Here is a 12,787-nt window from a genome sequence, read left to right on the forward strand (position 1 = left end):
GAATTTGAACTCAGAACGTAACGGCAGACAAAATACCGCCAAGCATTTCGCCTGGCGTGCTAACGATTCTGCCAGCTCGCCGCCTTCTCTGCTTTCCATGTCAGCAGAGTTGAGAGGGTCATCACAGTCCAAATAAGTTCTTGTTAGAAGTTTTACCACCTTAAATTTAAAGTCTTTACTGTACCAACCAGGAGGTGATGGGCATAGAGTATGTTACCTATCAGACCTCCCACATCACATTTGACCTAATATATGAAATACAGTGGGAACTTTATGCTGTCCCTCAACCAATTAGAAATAGCTATAGTTTGATAAGAAGGACTACGTCTCACTAGATTCTTCAGAGGACTACATTTAACTTGTATGATCTATTTTTGACATGGTGTCTCTAGCTGTGTGCTCTTCATAATGCCAATCACTTTGCAGGGGTTACTTGATGTATATTATCGTGACACCAGCACTAGAGAGGTTATCATGTCTTCAACAAGACAAGAGTTGTCTTGAACTTACCTGCTATCCATTTGTTTGCCAAACACATTAGGCTCAGCTGGAATTGCCTTTATCATCATCGTTTAATGTCTGTTTTGCATACTGCCACAGCTTGAACAGTTTGGCAGGAGCTAGCCAGCTTGAGAGCTGTCCAGGCTGCAATTGTCTGTTCTGGCATGGTTTGTATGGCTGGATGCCCTTCATGATGCCTACCACTTTACAGAGTGTGCTGGGTGCTTTTTTACATGCCACCAACATGGGTGCATTTACATAGCACCAGTGCAAGTGCATCTCATGTGACACTGACACAAATGCAGTTTACGTGGCACCGGCACCTGCAAGACAGAGACCTCTCAGCTGGAGGAGGGAGTGGGGACATGGTCATAAAGGACATGCCTGTGTGTATGGATGGCCACGATTTTACTTAGCTTAACATGTCTTTTCAAGTACAGCAAATTGCCGCACAAGTCCTGGTCCCTTGTCATCTCCCCAGTGAGGCCCAGTGTCTGAAGATCCTTTCTCACCACTTCATCCCATGTCTACCTAGGTTTATCCCTTCCACAGGTTTATTAATTAGTTAATGAAGAATCAAGATATGTGATTGAGAAGTTTGCTTTCCAATTACACGGTTTCAAGTTCAGTTCCACTGCATGGTACCTTGGGCAAGTATCTTCTACTTGTGAGAGGGTTTGTTAGATGGACACTGAAAGATGTGTGTCCGTGTGTCCTTAACAAGTTCCATTGTCACACAATCAGTGTCATTCATTTCCAATATTTTGCAAAAGCATGCATGACCAGCTGTAAATATTACTTTGCTTGGAAACAGGTGAGGGTTGGTGACAGGAAGGGCATCTGGCCATAAGAAAATCTGCCTTAATAAACTTCCTTCAACTTAGGCAAGCATGGAAAAGTGGATGTTAAGATGTTGTTGAATAGCCCTAGATGGTCCAAGACCAAGAAAACTTAGGATCAAATGTGTTCTAGCCATGACAATCCTGTCTCTTTTTTTAGAGGTATATCTAGGAATAAATTTTCCAATTTGGCCTTTTTTTATTTAATATGTTGCTGACAACAGTGAGCTGGCAGAAACGTGAGCATGTCGGGCGAAATGCTGAGCGGTATTTCATCCGTCTTTACGTTCTGAGTTCAAATTCTGTCAAGGTCGACTTTGCCTTTCATCCTTTCGGGGGCGATAAATTAAGTACCAGTTGCGTACTGGGGTCGATCTTATCGACTGGCCCTCCCCCTCAAATTTCAGGCCTTGTGCCTAGAGTAGAAAACAATATGTTAATGTGAGGAAATTTGGCTGCTATTTCTAGCAAATTGAGAAATCCTTCACTAGTTTGTTGATGTTGATTAGGTGAACATCAATCCTTATCAAATCCTATGAACCATTGTCGGCTCCCATAATATCTAAGAATGTATTCCACCATGTGTTTTTTGTTTTTAAAATGGTAGAATATGATTTGAGATGGATTTTGGTTGTTATTTCTAGCAGGTCCACTGACCATATAGCATCTCCTATAATTATTAAACAACAGCTTCATAATATCCAGATCAGCTCTGATCAAGTAGACTTATAAATCCAAGCGTTCCAACCATGATCATTCATCGTTTATTTTCAGACAATGTATCCAAGACTATATTATCCAATGTGCCCTTCATTTTTTTAACATAGTAGGGTGTGGCTTGAAGGAAATTTGACTGCTACTTTAAGCATGCCAAGCATCTATGTCAAGGTTCTCTTATTAATAATTATATGTTGATGGCTGGGGTGGAAATGGTGTATAGAAGTTTTGGATGGATATACTTAGCAGCCTCCTATTACAAACAATTTTAAAATATATATATATATATATATATATATATATATATATATATATATATAAAAGGAAAATCAATGCTAACTCCCACAATGGTACGCTGATCACCTTCTGCCATTATAGCCCCACCCTTATTGACCTAACCAGTCTACACTACAACTGACCTAAATCAGTTGTTAAGTTCTTTTTATCATCATTTTAACAAATGTCTGCTCCTGTATAACCAAATGGATGCCAATAATGTGAACTCAAGTGTGACTTTTAACACATGAAATATGCTGAATTAATCTTAAAAAGTCACTCAACATATATCCAATACCTCGTATTTCTGTATGTATGTGGGTGTACTTTTGTAAAACAATTTTTATCAGATTCAGTTATTAAAAGTATGCTTGTTAATATGTGTGTGTGTATATATATGTATGTGTATGTATATATGTGTGTGTATATGTGTATGTACATATGTGTGTGTATATACATGTATATATATGTATGTATGTATATATATATTTTTATATATATATATATATATATATATATATATAATGTATATCTGCAGGGTGCGTTGGCTGTCGCCATTTTATATTTTTACTTTTGCACATGCACGTTGATTGTTTCTGATTTTGTTGACTACACAGTATAGTAGGGTTAGTTGGGCACCATCTGTGAGAAAAACAACACCATGACGCAAATCACTCTGCCAGAAATTTGGAAACAGCATGCTGTACTGCTTAGAATTTGCACCAGAAGCTCCAATACGAACATTTCAAAGCGTTTGGGTGTCCCCAAAACACGTTCTGAGAATGATAAAAATCAAACATCCAGTCAACATCATGGTGTTTGGAGTGATCACTAGTGATGGCGACATTATGCCTCCATTTATCTTCCCACACGACCTCAGACGCAACACAAAGGCCTACATCAAGTGCCTGGAGGAGGTAGTGCTGCCCTGGGTCAAGAGGGTGGCTGCTGGAAGACCCTATGTCTGGCAACAGCACTCTGCACCATGCCACACAAGCAGGAGAACCCAGTCATGGCTCTCAGGCAATTTCTGCAACCATGTCACCCCTAACATCTGGCCACCGAACTCCCCAGACTGCAACCTCTTTGATTATTATGCATGGGGTGCAGTTGAGTGAGAGACCAACAGAACTCCTTGTAACACCAAAGATGAACTGAAGTCAAGGATAATGGCAGCATTCACCAACTTAAATAAGGAGACTCTTCTAGAAGAGTTGCAAAAGATTCTGAAGTCATTTGAAGGCTGTGGTTGAAGCTAATAGTGAATTTATTGAATAAATTTACTCTTTACTATTTCAAGATATTTTTATGTAATTTTGCTAGCCTCTGTGGCCCAGTCGATAAGGCACTGGCCTCCTAAGCTGGGGATTGCAGGTTCAAGTCCCGTCAGAGGTAGTAAAGATTTCTAATTTTTTAAGGTGGTGCTCCAGCATGGCCAGAGTCAAATGACAAACATATAAAAGAATATAGGCACCGGCATGGCCATGTGGTAAGAAGCTTGCTTGATGGTGTGTTTACATCCCTGTAACTTAGCAGTTGAGCAAAAGAGACCGATAGAATAAGTACTAAGCTTACAAAGAATAAGTCCAGGGATCGATTTATTCGACTAAAGGTAGTGCTCCAGCATGGATGTAGTCAGATGACTAAAACAAATAAAAGAACATCTGTTAAAATGAGATATCAGTGTAATTTATTTTTTTATTTTTTATGTGTGTATATGTCATGGAGATATAGATGCATTGCAAGTTTTTTTTTTTTTCTGAGATTATGTGCTGAAAGTAAAACAATTGCAGCATAGGAGACATGAGTCAGCCATTCAGAAACTCACGAAGACCATTAACTTCACTTAAGCATTTGTTTGTAAATGGTGTCAAAATTTCCCTTGCTCAAAACTGTGACCTGAATACTGACAAATGTGTACTGTAGCACATTTTGAATGGCAACAATTTTGACAACTATTTTACAAACAATGAATATTTAAGTGAAGCTAATGGACTTTGTCTGTTTTTGAATGACTAACTTGTGTTTTCCATGCTGCAATTATATACCATGTGATCACATGACTGACCGGATTATCAGATGTTGTTACACATTGCTGGTCACAATGTGATTTGCAATGTTTTAGCCTTTGGATGACACTGCCCTGCTGGCAACGTGAGCAGGCCAACATTTTCTCTGATTGAAAAGGGGGACTGGGGCAACATGAACTGAAATGTTTTGCTCAAGAACACAACTCGCTGCAGTTAAGTGCCACACATCAAAATTGAATTTTTAGTAGATAGAGACTTTGCTGTAGTTTTATAATTTTCTTTTTCCTAATACTTTTATCATTTACTGTGAGTGTATCTCAGTTTCAGAATGTGTACACCATATCCCTGTGTGTATAAGAAGTGGTCAAAAGAGTTGCTGACAGGGATAGCATCTGACTGTAAAGCTATTCCTCAGAAAAAGCATCCAACAAATGGGAAAATGGATGTAAAAAAAAACAAATAAACGCTGATGTATGATATACAAGTTGGGTGCTGAAAAGTTCCTGGCTTTAAAGATATCACAAAAGACCTGGTCAGAAGCCCAATCTTCTGAGTTCTTTTACAGGGCTTAGTATAACTGAAGAACTGTTGCAATAGGTGTGTGAATTTGAGAGGGGAATATGTTGAGTAAAATCATAATTAACTGATCCTTCTGTATTTTCTTTCTCCAAAAGCCAGGAGCTTTTCAGCACCCCTTCACGCTTTTATATTTATGATGAGGAATTTGCTTAAAGTAATTAATATTGATCCCTCTTCAGATTTCAATTTAGTAATAGAAAACCTTTCTTCTTTTGTTTTTCCTCATCTCCAGCTCCATGAAATTGTCCCTGCTGTAACGACCTGTATTGTCAGTAAACAGTTGTGTATGAAGCCCGATTTAGACAACCACTGGGCTTTGCGAGACTTTGCTGCAAGACTTATGAACAACATCTGCCGGTAATCTTTTATCTCTTCTCTTTTACTTGTTTCAGTCATTGGACTGCAGCCATGCTGGGGGCATTGCCTTGGAGGATTTAATCCAACAAATTTACCTCACTACTTGCTTTTATTGTTTCTCTTATTACTTGTTTCAGTCATTCAACTACGGCCATGCTGGGGCACAGCCTTGATGTATTTTAGTTGAATGAATCGACCCCAGTACTTTATATTTTTAAGCCATTTACTTATTCTGTCAGTCCCTTTTGCAAAACCACTAAGTTACACATGATGTAAACTAACCAACACCAGTTGTCAAGCAGTGTTAGGACACACACACACACATATATATATATATGCCAGGCTTCTTTTGAGTTTCCATCTACCAAATCCACTCTCAAGACTTTGGTTGGCCTGAAACTATAGCAGAAGACACTTGCCCAGGGTGTCATACAGTGGGACTAAACCTGCAAGCATCTTACCACACAGTCACTCCTGTAGATAAATTTTGACAAGAAAATCCTATACGGGCCCCCAAGGGCCATATGGACCCCAGTTGAGAACCACTGGTCTAAGCCCTTTTTACCTCAAAAATATGATTGAGAAAAGAAAAATATCATTGTACTCCTGTATGATTTATTCTCCTGTTCATCATCATTATCGTCATTTAACATCTCTTTTCGATGCTGGTAGTCATCTGTTTTGACACGGTTTCTATTCCCTCTTCTCTAAAAATCTTCAATCCTTGTGCCTATAGTAGAAAGGATTATTAGTCTAAAGAAAATGGAGCCAGTGTCTGTAGCTTTTGTAGAGACCAAATCTTTGATGCTTAAGCTGATGTCTTAGCACTTAAAGGCCCTTCCTAACGCCAGCCTCTTTACAGAATGTAAAGAGTAGAGTATTTCACACTAACTCCACTTTGATACTGCACGAAGAGAATCGCAGCAACTAGTTACTTGACAACTTTTGAGTTCATTCTCTATTCTTTTATCTTCTCTGTATGATCTGTTCTTTCATTTTCCTTTCGTTAGACTGTGGCCATTGCTGGTGAATGTCCTTCTTGCATATACTCAATTACTTCTACTTTAGTATTTGTTTTATATTGACCCTTATTTATTTTATCAACCTCCAAAAGACAGACTGGATCTGGATTGAATGTGAACTGAGTTCACATCCTATCAAAAAGGGATGTCAACAAATATCACAAGATATTTTGCCTGGTGTTCTACCTATTCATCCTATATATATGATGGGGTGCTGAAAAGTTTCTGGCTTTAAGGGTATCACAAAAGGTCCAGTTGGAGGCCCAACCTTCCAAGTTCTTTTACAAGGCTTAGCAAAATAGGAAAATTGGTGTGATAAGGGTGTGAATCTGAGGGGAGGGGAATATGTTGAATAAAATCATAATTAACTGATCCTCCAGTATTTTCTTTTACCCAAAGCCAGGAACTTTGCAGTAACCCTTTGTACCTATACATACATATATATATATGCATACATTCATAAATATATATATATATTATGGAGGCAATAACTAGTGACTGAGACCTTTGGCAATATGCCATGCCTGAAAAGTCCTGTCAAGTCAAGTGAAGTCACAGTTGTGGCCATTGTCGGTATCACATAACTGAGATCTGTGCCAGTGGCATGCAAACAACATCTTTCATGCTTGAGAAGACCCTTCAAGCCAAGTTGTGATCGTTGGTGTCACATTACAGGCACCCGTACCAGTGGCACATAAAAAGCACCTTTCGAGCATTGACCCTTACGGAGGCAATGACATCAAGCCAAGTGATAATGATATATACTGTACAGGTCATTTGTAGATTTTCAGCTGATTGGGACAGTAGCATCTTAAGAAAGCTTCCTGCTTGGATTATACATTCTACCCAACATCCATACTATTTGTGTGCGTGTGAGAGAGAGAGAGAGATTAGAAGAAAAATGTTTTCAGGTTGAAACATTGTCTCACACTCACACACATCTCCTTGGGTTAAATAATGATCTTTATAATGCCTGAATAGAAAGATGATTTAATCCTTTTGATGTTGTCATTTTAGTTTCACCTGATTTGTGAACTGATAGCATTATGATCTGGTATCAGCGTGCAGGACTGTTTTGTGTTGTATGGGAAAGGATCACCTGCTGCTTCTTTCAAATACTTTCCATGAGAATTGGGTCAATGAAATCAATATTGTGTTCTGTTTTTGACACTGTATTAATTTTTAAATGTTTTAAGTACTGAAGTATTTTATATTAATTGCATAATTAATACTACTAATTATTCATAGAATTATTGACTCTGCAGAACATTGATCAGTGTTAACCCTACTAAACACATATTGCATTATTAACTATCCTATTGACCAATCTTGCCTTTGTCTTCAGCCCTTAACTCTTTGATAGCATCATGGGGGCAACATCATCAGATACAGCCTACTTGCTTAAGCTCTTTACTCCCTGTGGAGCATAGGCCATCGACAACTTTTCATCATTGTTCTTGACTCTAGACTGTCCCTGAAGGAAGGCCTTCCTCTCCCAGATTTTGTTGATTTTGAATTGCTATCAATGCTTGTGTGACTACCCTTTTTTCTAGGTAGGGATGTTGATCCTATGCAAACCCTTTTTTACCTCTGAGAAGAGGTGGTCCATATTAGTCTCGCCTCTAACCTTTGACCCATCAAGCACGAGAGACCCTACCAGGAACTTGCACTCCAGTGATATAGCTTTCAGAGTTATTGAGATATACACAAGCTACCACACCACAACACAAGGACTGGACCTTGTAGTGGTTTAGTGGCATCTCTGTTTCAAGCACTCAGGCCGTATCTCTGATTTGAAGATACCTTCCACCCTGTCTCCTTCCCACTTGTCTCATAGTTTCTTATAAAGGATCATAAGCACTTCCCTTTCTATCTGACTGAGAGATAAAAAGTAAACAAAAATTGAATTCTCTCTTTTTCTCTACAGACGTTCTGACCATTATCAAACACCAACTTTAACCCTTTAGCATTCAGATTCATCTATCAAATGTAATACTTATTGATTTACATTATTTTGGATTAATCACACATTATCTTGTAGCTTTGATATTTCAGTGATGTGATTGTTTATTTTTAGAATGACATTGTAGGGTAGGTGTGAATGGCTGAATCTGGCAAGTTTAAACATAAAACAGGCAGGATATTTGGGCCAGATATGGCTTGTTTAAATGCTAAAGGGTTAACAGTTCAGCTTAAACATCAAGGACTTGGTATCATCATGCTCCCCCTATCCTTCAGTCAAGGATGATGTACAAAAGCTATGGACACTGGCTCCATGTTCTTTAGACTAATAATCCTTTCTGCCATAGGCACAAGGCCTGAAATTTTTTAGAAAAGAGAGAATAGTTGATTGCATCAGCCTCGGTGCTCAACTGGTGTTTATTTTAACTTTTTCCGAGAAAAGTTAAAGAGAGACAGCAGAGTTTTACATCCTCTAAGTTAGAAAAACTTGCTGCAAACATTAAGGAACACTAAACAACAGGAACATCAGATGTGGACTGGAAATAGTAGGAGAAAAAAACTGGGTGAGAGATGTAGGAAGAAAGAAGAATAGAATGAAGAGAAGTGGGCAAGAGTGAGGTGAGAGGGGAGTTGAGAGATAAGAAAGAGATTACTGAACTAAGAGAAGTAAGAGTAAAAGAAAAAAATGGTTATTGAATCTTGTTGGTGATATGGTACCAAGTTCCATTTCCTTATGTGGGTCCATAGATAATGTAATCCTACTTAGCCCTAAGAAAGACTGGATTGTCATGAATGGAGTACCTATGATCATATGTCTGCTCAGTACTGTATCTAGCAACCTTCTCCCGTGTCATGCCCACTGACAAGTCATAGATGCTATTTCCAGAGGTGTGCCCTCACCAAACACACACACATAGAGAAGTCATTATATTACTGATATTTATTTGATTGACTTCAGAGCAAGAAAATGCAAAGTTAATCAACCACAAAGAACATGTTCCACTGTTATATTTATTCTGACAATTACAACACTCTCACATTAATAATTCTTTCTGCAAGCCACAAGGCCTGAAACTTTTGCTGGGAGGGGCTATTTGATTACATCAACTCTAGTGCTCAACTGTTGCTTATTTTATCGATTCCAAAAGGATGAAAGGCTAAATCAACCTTGGTAGCATTTGAACTTAAAGCATAAAGCTGGAAGAAATAATGGTAAGCATTTAGTCTGGCATGCTAATGATTCTACCAGCTCACCACCTTCAACTTCTCTATTAATAATCCTTTCTACTAATGGCACAAGGCCTGAAATTTGGGGGTAGGGGACTGGTTGATTACATCAACCCTAGTGTTTCACTGGTACTCAATTTATTGACCTTGAAAGGATGAAAGGCAAAGTCAACCTTGGTGGAATTTGAACTCAGAATGTAAAGACAGATGAAGTGCCACTAAACGTTTTGCCTGATGTGCTAACAATTCTGCCAGCTCACCATCTTCTTCCCTGTTAATAATAAGAATAATGATAATTTTTGTTTATTTTAATTATTATTATTTTTTTTACCCTCTTTCTAGGATTAACAGTTTGAAGACTAACAGATTTTTCAGTTATATTTCATTTATTGGATAATGTTATTTTAATGTTATTTTAACTACCTCTAGAACTTTTAATACTTGCCGAAACAACCTTCAGACAAGAGTGACAAAGCTTTTTAGTAAAGCTCTCCAAACAGAAAAGGTTCCTTTATCTACCCAATATGGTGCACTTGTTGGTCTTGGAGAGCAAGGACAAGAGGTAATATCAGACTTTTCTAAGCTACTCTCTTATTTTCGTATTTATGTTTTTATGTTCTTGCTAAATTTCCTCCCCATCTTCTTTGCTCAGTTGACATCTAAATAAGGAAAACACTTCCCTCTGCATTACAGGTTGTGAAAGCTTTCATTGTACCCCATTTGAAGGTTCTTGGTGACCGGTTAAAAGCAGTTATTGACAGCCCTGTTGTGAATAGTTTGGACAAGCTTGCTGTTGATCACGTGAAAAAGATTTTGTTGGTAATTTTTTTTTTCAGTTCTGTTTTGGTTTTCATAAAGTACAAGAATTTTTTTTTAATGCTAAATTTTTCATTTCTTTTTGTTTATCCATAAAACATGATAAGGATAAGATGACTGTAAATTTAGTTAAAGTGGTGGAATACCAGACTTAGTTGTGAATTCAAACCATTGGTGCAACAATTTACATTATGCTCCAGAGGAAGATAGATAATATCATTGTGTCAGTTGCCCTGAAAGACAATATTTTACAACTGTTTCACAAATGAGTGGTTAACAATAGGAAGACTACCATCATCATTTAATGTCTTTGTTCTATATGGAAATAAAGTTAGCTGATATTTTTTCAGCTACAACATTTGAAAACTGCCCTTTCTTAATTTCAGTCAGTCCATTAGTATAGACTCACACCGCATGGCTAAGACAACTGACACCTCTCAATCACATTCATTTTGTGTTTCTAAATGTTTCAGAGAGGACGTAAGAGTGTGAGAGAGAGAAAAGGTGAGAGAAAGAGAGAGAGTGAAAGAGACGGTGAGTGGTGACGGCATTCGTTTTGCGTCTTTAAATGTTTATCACATCTCAAGAGAAGTAGATACATCGATACATGCATACAGCAAATATTGGATGTCAGTTTCACTTTTCATTATCACACGACGATAAAAGTAACTCACAAATGGCTGAGTACTCCACAGACATGCATAACATTAACATATTTCTTAGAGAGATTCAGCCTCATACAGGATATGACAAGGCTGGTCCCTTTGAATTACAGTTACAGCTCAAGACATATATCATCGTATTTGTGTGTGTGTATAGTTTAGGTTAGTTAAAACATGTTTGCAATAAGTGTCACGTGGTGGAAATAAACGCAATTAGCAAACTTTCATTCATAAATCCATTTATTATTTCATTCTTTTGTATTTCAATTTGTACATTAAGGTTCTTTGAATATGTACGATGTATTTTAAGGTTAAATAGTAATTCCGTTTACGTTTGCGCAACTGAGATACTTTGGTTGGATTATATAGTCATTGGTGTTACATTGCTTTCTATATTCTGTAACTGTCACAATATACTTTTCTAGGCCTGAATTTTTTGTGGGGAGGGGGCCACTTGATTAGATCGACCCCAGTACACAACTGATACTTAATTTATCAACCCCGAAAGGACGAGAAGTAAAGTCAATCTCAGCAGAATGCAAGACAGACGGTTATAATATACAAACATTTCTCATGGCACCAGTACACTGTTTCCCATGAATTTTTCCTGGGTCCAGCTAGTAAGAATAATTGTTGCTGCCAACGTAGCAGTACTCGTACTTGCTGCTGCCACCGTCATCAACAACGATGATGCAAAGTGACAAGAGTCACTGTGGGGCAAACATTTAAAGAAAATATATTGGGTTAAGATTTTTTTTTCTTTTTTCCAGAAAGTTGTGCCACCTGTCCTGAAGAATACAAAAACAGGGAATGATTCTCTGGAAGATTACATGAAAGAATACGGATATCTTGGTCAGGCTTTACATACAGCTGTTGTTCAGGAGAGACAAACACCAATAGCAACCAACATGGCATCGACCATGACTACAGGCAGTAATGTGAGTACTGAATATTTTGTTTTGCTGGGGAGGAGACTTGAGGAAACGTTGATTATCAACAGAGGGTTTCTTTTAAAAAATTCTTCTGGAAAGACGTTCCAGTGTTTACATTCTGAATTCAAAACCTGTCATGGTTAACTTTGCTTCCATCCTACTGAGGTGCCAGAAGGATGAAATAACAGTCAAGCGCTGAAGTTGATTATTTAATCAACTGATAATAAAGCTACTAGGATTCTTTATGTAAGGAACAATGGCTAGGAATCCTGAACAAATCCTTTTAGTATTGCTTCTATTTTAAGTGCAAATGATTGTGTAAAGGAAATATGTGCTGTGTCTGTTATTGTGCCCTATAGGATTAGTTTTTTTTGTTCAGAGAGAGCACTGTGAGGATTCAGAAAAGAGAGCAGACAAATGTTTAATTGAATTAAGATGGTTATTTTAAGCTTATCCAACACCATAGTGAAGAAACAAAGATTATATAGATGCAAATTCTATTTTATTTTCTTGAGGACCAAGATACGTGGCGCATTGCTGCACTCAAGAAGACCTACACACCATAACTGAATTTATATCCTAAAACCAAAATACTACGTAAAAAACATTGGTGTTAGTACCGTGTAAAAACACTGATGCTGGTGAAATTGCGTAAACAGAAACTGCTCAGAAACCCATCAGATGGGTTTTATCTGTAATTTAAAGGTATAGCCTTGACATACACTATGTCATGCTTACCTTACCTAAGGATTATATTAATTGTGCACATGTCTGTGGGATACTCAGGCATTTTCATGCTAATTCAATAAGCAGGTAATTCATTGACTGAACAACTGAATCCTCATTATTTGAAATCAGTAATTTTTT

General features: G+C 37.7%; 1 protein-coding gene across 5 annotated transcripts in view; it reads left to right on the forward strand.

Moving 5' to 3' along the window:
• Positions 1–12,787, forward strand: part of LOC106875417 (transcription initiation factor TFIID subunit 6) — a 72,785-nt gene that overhangs the window by 58,984 nt on the left and 1,014 nt on the right. For all 5 annotated transcript variants that reach the window (XM_014923550.3, XM_014923548.3, XM_052974685.2 and 2 more), the window contains exons 8-11: positions 5,175–5,299; positions 9,940–10,072; positions 10,204–10,329; positions 11,759–11,926. In XM_014923550.3, coding sequence (XP_014779036.1) covers positions 5,175–5,299; positions 9,940–10,072; positions 10,204–10,329; positions 11,759–11,926 — 552 coding nt within the window. The remainder of the gene's footprint in view (positions 1–5,174; positions 5,300–9,939; positions 10,073–10,203; positions 10,330–11,758; positions 11,927–12,787) is intronic.

The sequence above is a fragment of the Octopus bimaculoides genome, chromosome 19 (genome assembly GCF_046866305.1).
Source record: "Octopus bimaculoides isolate indiv1 chromosome 19, ASM4686630v1, whole genome shotgun sequence".
Classification (NCBI taxonomy): domain Eukaryota; kingdom Metazoa; phylum Mollusca; class Cephalopoda; order Octopoda; family Octopodidae; genus Octopus; species Octopus bimaculoides.